This window comes from Antrostomus carolinensis, unplaced genomic scaffold (assembly GCF_000700745.2).
Source record: "Antrostomus carolinensis isolate BGI_N321 unplaced genomic scaffold, ASM70074v2 scaffold7372, whole genome shotgun sequence".
Lineage (NCBI taxonomy): Eukaryota > Metazoa > Chordata > Aves > Caprimulgiformes > Caprimulgidae > Antrostomus > Antrostomus carolinensis.
This window is the reverse complement of record NW_010298870.1, coordinates 42001-48000: the sequence shown is the minus strand read 5'-3', so window position 1 is coordinate 48000 and position 6000 is coordinate 42001. Positions and strand designations below refer to the sequence as shown.

Below are 6000 nucleotides of genomic sequence, written 5' to 3'. Positions count from 1 at the left end.
CATGAAGTGGTTAATTATTCTTTAAGCTATGCACTTCTTTTCCTACGCAGAAAGTTAGAAAACCTTTGTTTACAACTAGAGATGGAAGTGCTTGTGAAGACTTGGAGTTCAGGGTCTGGTTCAGATATAAGTGTAAAAACAACTGGAAATCTCATCAGAACAGGCTTTATAGAAGTATTTTGTCACTTCTGCTCTGAGATCTGGATAAAAACCTCAAGGTGATAAGTAGAGTATCCTAGAAATTCAACAACAGAGTATCCTAGAAATTCAACAACAAAAAAGTTACTGCTAGAAGTAGATCTGGATTCAAGGGCTTCTTTTTCACTATGGATCCCCTTACTTTATCCCTCCCCTCTAGCCTCTTTTCTCCTCTTCCCCAGTCCTGATCCAATTTTGGAGACAGGGAAGTACATGCCAAAAAAATACTCTGAAAAAAAGCAAACAGCTCAAGTGTGAGGCTTTGCATTGGCACCTTTTTCAGTTTCGAACCACAAGTCCTTTCTTGTAAGCAAATAATCCTGCCGCAGCTACAGAAGTGAAGAAAGTGGAAAATCCAATCAGCTTTAGCAGTCCTGGCACAGATGGCAAGTTCCTCTCCCAGAAGGTTGTAGTGATGGGCAAAGCTGGAACATCCTGTGGGGAGAGCATCCATTATAAATTTAACATCTCCACTGTGAGGTGCAGGATGTAAATTAAGAGATTCTTGCAGCAGAAACAGAAGTGGGTTGAAGCAGTTCATGCTGAGAAGAAGAATGATGTATCAAAATTTTATGCTCAGTTAAAGGGAAGAAGAGACACACGGAAAGGATTCATAGACCAGTTAAAAACTAGAGTTGTTTCCAATTCCCTGTTACAGAGTCATCACATGGTTGCCTTTTCTAGATTTATATCAAATTCCTGTTTAGGAAAGGGCAGTTTTGGTGAGTAAGGGAAAGGTTATTGTGGCTTTGGTTTAGTGAACTGAAATAAAAACAGTCAATAAAATTTTATCTCATCAGCAAAACAGCAGAAAAAAAATAATCAATTTAATCTACAGAAAGACTTACAACTGATTCAGGTTCTGGCTTCCAAATTTCACTGTCTGGGATTTTCCTCATAGCAAACAGTATCTGAAAATAAATAACATTTTCTAGTAAGTACCATTGAAAGGTAAAAAGGGCTGGCTTCAATTTTTGTTTTAAAATGGCATGATGAAGATTACGATTGAGCACATAAATCTCTATGGATTCAAATTCTAAAGAAAACTTGACCATTGTACAACTCATTTCTGGGGTGGCTCGATATTTAATAAGACACTCGCCCTCGAAGGAAGTAGAAACAGTAACAGAAAACCTTAGTCCATGCTTAGTTAGTCCATGTGAGATACCAGAATTTGAGTAGTCCTATGGGAACAGGGTAATATGAACATGACTAGGAGATAAGTATACACTCATGGCAGAATGAGCTGTGCATAAACTAGCTGCTGCATGGGCAACCAAGACTAAAAACCTTCACAATGGAAAAATAACCATTCAAAGTATCAAAAAATCAGAGATGAGTAGGATAGCAAAGATTATCTGAAATGATAGTCATGAAAGACAGAAAGATTAACTTCTACAGTAAAATAAAATTGAGGTGGTGACATTAATGTTTTTCCTATTCCAGGCACTTGTAGATTTAACAAGATTTGCTGTCTTTTACAGTGGGCTTTTATTCTAGACAAGATTCATGGACCCCATCAGCTTTTCAACACAGGAGAGTGAGAAACACCCTTGCACTGGATTTTAAACATATTTTCTTTTCACAAGTAAATGAGGAAAAGAAAACATCAATTTTTTTACCAGTCAAGCTCACTTGCCAACTTCTCTGCTGAGACCTGTGGAGCTTCTGCTGTAATGTAATGCTACATTAGAGAGGTCGTGAAGCACCACCTCTGGAGGTTTTCAGTAACAGGTTAAGTATAACCTTCACAAATGGGACAGTTTAGGGACAGTTGATCCTTGTCTTTTGGGGCAGGGGTATGGACTAGATGAACTCTCCAGGCCAATTACTGTGCTATGACTGCAGTTTTTAGCCACAACGTTCCCTTCACCTCATAAAGCAAAGATGAAATTTCTTTTGCTGCTCCATAAACTGTGACATTCCTGAAAATATTTGAGGAATTGGGATTTTCTCTGAAGTAAAATATTTAAGTTCTTGTTTAATGACTTCATGTAAGGCTATCTCAATGGTATATCACTGTGTCGATGGTATTGTTGGAAACAGTTGAGGAAGGGACTGGCTTGGTCTGCCGAGCTGCAGAACTGAGCTGTTCCTAGTGATCTCTCAGTACAATAACTAACAATATGCCCATATAGGGTAAAAAATTACTAGGTAAGAATTTGGGATTTCTGTTAAAGAAGAAATTATTTCATTCCTGCAAAAAGAGAAGAGTTTGATGAAATAGCCAGATCCCTTCCTAAGCATTCGAATTTTAAGTGCAAAACCTTTGTCCTTTTTGAAGTCTATCCACTTTGCAAGGATTTGCATCAAGATTTCAAAACACCTGTAGCTGTCAACACCCAGTTCCCATTTCACCTCCAACCAAAAGATCTTTCATTTTTCCACAGGATATCTGACAGTGCCCCCTCTTTTGGGCTTGTGTCTGTACCTCTCTAGCTGCTCTTTCTCCAGCCTGTACAGCGCCCTCCATGTATCCGCTCCACTCTGTGGCCGTCTCTGTGCCAGCAAAATAGATCCTGCCAACGGGCTGCCGAATAATCCTGGAGGGGGACAAGCAGTAAGTCACAGCAGCCATATCAGGAAAGATAACTGAAATCCTTGGGTTAGTATTAGAATAAAAGTGTTTTAAATAACAGTGAGCACTTACAGATAGTAACTTTGGGTGAGTTGAGCTGGAAGTGGAGTCTGCATTGCATTTAAATTCTTACAGTAAACACACCAGTGTTCGTATTTTCTAAGCATTTACTCTGCATTCCTTGTAATGTTATTACTGGTTGTGAATCTAGTGCTCATACGTGTGAAGGGCCATCAGCCTGAGATGAGGCTTACTCTATCTCACAATTTTAGCCAGTGTCATAAATACCAATGCTAGGTATTACTGGCACAGTGTAGCATTCTGAAGTACCTCTCAATGAAAAAGGATTTTTTTACCCTATTTTTGCCAGAATTTGCAATGATTATCATTAAAATGACTTTAAAAACTAAGGTCTCCATATGCTCTTCATTACAACTGCTTTATTGCTCTAAGTTGTGAAAACATATACTTCAAAAGTCGGGTTATGACACCACATTAAAAATTACGTATCTGAATCCAATCAGCCAGTCTGACCAGCAAGCCTTTTTCTTTTTGGCAAATCCTATCTTCATGCAAAAATTTATGTCAGAAAGGACTATATACAATGGCACACTGGTTACTATATTAAGCCTTGACTCCTAAAAGGAAAGGAGCAGTACAAAGAAATCACTCATTACTGTCACTGTTGGCAGGAATTAACTCTCTGCCAGTATTTATTAAAAAATAAGCTAAAGATGTGCTGGAAATGGTAACACCGATCTCAAATAGCCAATGAACAGAAGTGAATAAAAACCCCTAATAATACTATATTCATCCATCATAAAGCCCAAGTGAGACAAGTAGAAGTTTATAGTACCTGTTTAAAATATTCCCCAGTGATCTTAAAGGTATAAAGCAAATGGTGACAGAGGATTTATTACCCTTTCTGAAGATATTTATTACCTTGGTCTTATCTCACTATTCCGAAGCCCACTATAAATAGATACTGTACCTTCCATACTGAGTCATTATGCCTGGTGGGAAGTAGGCTGTGTAGCAGCCCCCAGAATACTGCTCTTCACACCAGTTCTTCTCTTCATAATGCACTGGCTGTAAAACAGAGATTAATTCACTCAAGGAAAGGACAAAGTCCTGAGGAAGCTGATAAAGGAACTGAGGAGACAGCAGAGGAGAATAGCTTATGATTTGTTGCACGTCAGCATCTGACAAGATGAGCACGTTTAACAAGTCTCTTAATGCAGCATGGATTCAACACAATAAGCCTTAATTTTAGACACTGCTAGCTATTTTTTAAAAAACTAGCTAATCCAGTGACTGTAGAACATAATCCTCTTAATTTGTCAATGTAAATTTATGCTTTGAGCCATGTAAAGGTGAACACAGGTACAATATTTGTAATATGTACATTGGATACAAATATATAACGTTAAAAATGCAAAGTATGGCACGTGCATGGTCCTGCATACAGTATCATTGTGTTTAAAATTATGTCACCTCAAGACTGATGTCTACAACTTTTAACTCGTGTAAAATTACCCTTAAATGACAAAGGGTGATGATCACATAAACTGCGAGATCACACAAATCCTATCAGTTATTTACCATGACAGGGAAGAGAAGGCAAGGGAAAAGCAAAAAGAAAAACATGTGCAGCAATAGATCTTAGCAACTAGTAAGGAGAAGAAACATTATGTTCAACATAGAGCGAGAGGGAAAGGCAAGCCTGTCACATCTGAAAACAGTTGAGATGTATAGTGGTAAGCACTGTGAATGAGACCCACGAAGCTGGACAACGTATCTGCCTTTTAACTGTTTCATAAAGTCATTCTTATCCTCACTGTCAAACACAACCCAGTATTTGCCACAGTCTTCTCTCCACTCCTCTACAGATGGCAGGGCAGCAAGTGCTGCCATAGCAGGTACTTTCCCCAAAACGCTACCCAGCGTTGTGCTGGAGCACTGCTGCATTCTGATTCTGGTTTCATTCTGCCCCTCCCCAGCTCAACAAGTCTGACAAGAGATGTTGTGGTTTAAATTTTGTGCTTACGTGTAAAGCTTCCTCTGATCCCAGAACCTTTGCATAGAGCTCACATAGCCTTGTCTTCCTGCAAAACAAAAGCAACAGACTTTTATGTAAGTGAAAAGAAAATAAATCACCTCTAATATGTCCTAGTTTCAAGAGAACAAGCATTAATACCTGCTTGAACTTGAGGTTCCAGCTTTTTGGGATCTATGCTAACCACTCAGCCCCTGGATCACTAGAAATAACTTACTCAAACTCCTGTGCTGCATAAGTGCTGTTTTTACTAGCAGTTATGCAAGCTGTTCCCTTAGGACACCTCTAGCAGCCCAAATTCATATATTATCCAAAGGTTCCCAGGTTGTCAGGAAAAGAATGTATTAAGGCATTGCAGTTTTTTGTCTTGGCATATAGTCTTAACTTACGGTCTGTTCCTACAAAGACTCAGGTATTGATAGCCTGAGGCTCTCAGGGATTCAGTACTTTATTTCTGTATCTATAAAATTTCCTCCTGTTTTAGTTTATGAGTCTATAAATCCATGAATATACTTCACTCTGTAGCAAACCCCAAGTGCAATTAAGTCTGTTCCTACAAGCTTTTGGATCTTACTGTTTACTGTTAGCCGCATTGTATCAATTCCCAGACACAAGAAGATCAAGATGAAATAATAGTTAACAATTATGAAAAACAAACACGCAAACACAACCCTAGAAAGATGTTTACTTCTGGAAGCAAATCCTGTGCGCCACAGAAAGTCATGTTTGGCACAGGAATATAGCAGTCCCAGCTCTCTAACTCCATGGGCTACTCTTGCAGCTATATAAGCATATGAGGAAGCTGTATGTATACAGCTGTATAAAGCAACCTAGCTACACAGGAGCTCAGCTATACCCATGATCATGTATGGCCAACTGCAGGGCTCCTAGGAGGTACAAGTTCACTGCTGTTTGACAACTACATTGCAAATACAGATAAAGCTAGTTTAAAGATAGCTGTGCAAAAGAAAATATTAACCTTCAGGTCAAGGGCATCTTCAGACTTTTAAGAAATGTCGACCTTGGAAAGAATTAATCATCCATAATAAGGTATTATTTGACAGAAAAACCGCCACCAAATTGCAGTTTCTAAAGGACTGAATGGTACCAATAGTGATCTATCACTGAGGACATTACCCCTAATAAGAACAATCCTTGTAGATGTGCT

General features: G+C 38.8%; 1 protein-coding gene across 1 annotated transcript in view; it reads right to left on the bottom strand.

Moving 5' to 3' along the window:
* Window positions 1–477: 477 nt before the first annotated feature.
* Window positions 478–6000, bottom strand: part of MAOB (monoamine oxidase B) — a gene marked incomplete at its 5' end in the record, with an annotated part of 30508 nt that continues 24985 nt past the window's right edge. The window contains 5 exons of the mRNA XM_010162591.1: window positions 478–633; window positions 1047–1109; window positions 2630–2741; window positions 3768–3865; window positions 4824–4881. Coding sequence (XP_010160893.1) covers window positions 478–633; window positions 1047–1109; window positions 2630–2741; window positions 3768–3865; window positions 4824–4881 — 487 coding nt within the window. The remainder of the gene's footprint in view (window positions 634–1046; window positions 1110–2629; window positions 2742–3767; window positions 3866–4823; window positions 4882–6000) is intronic.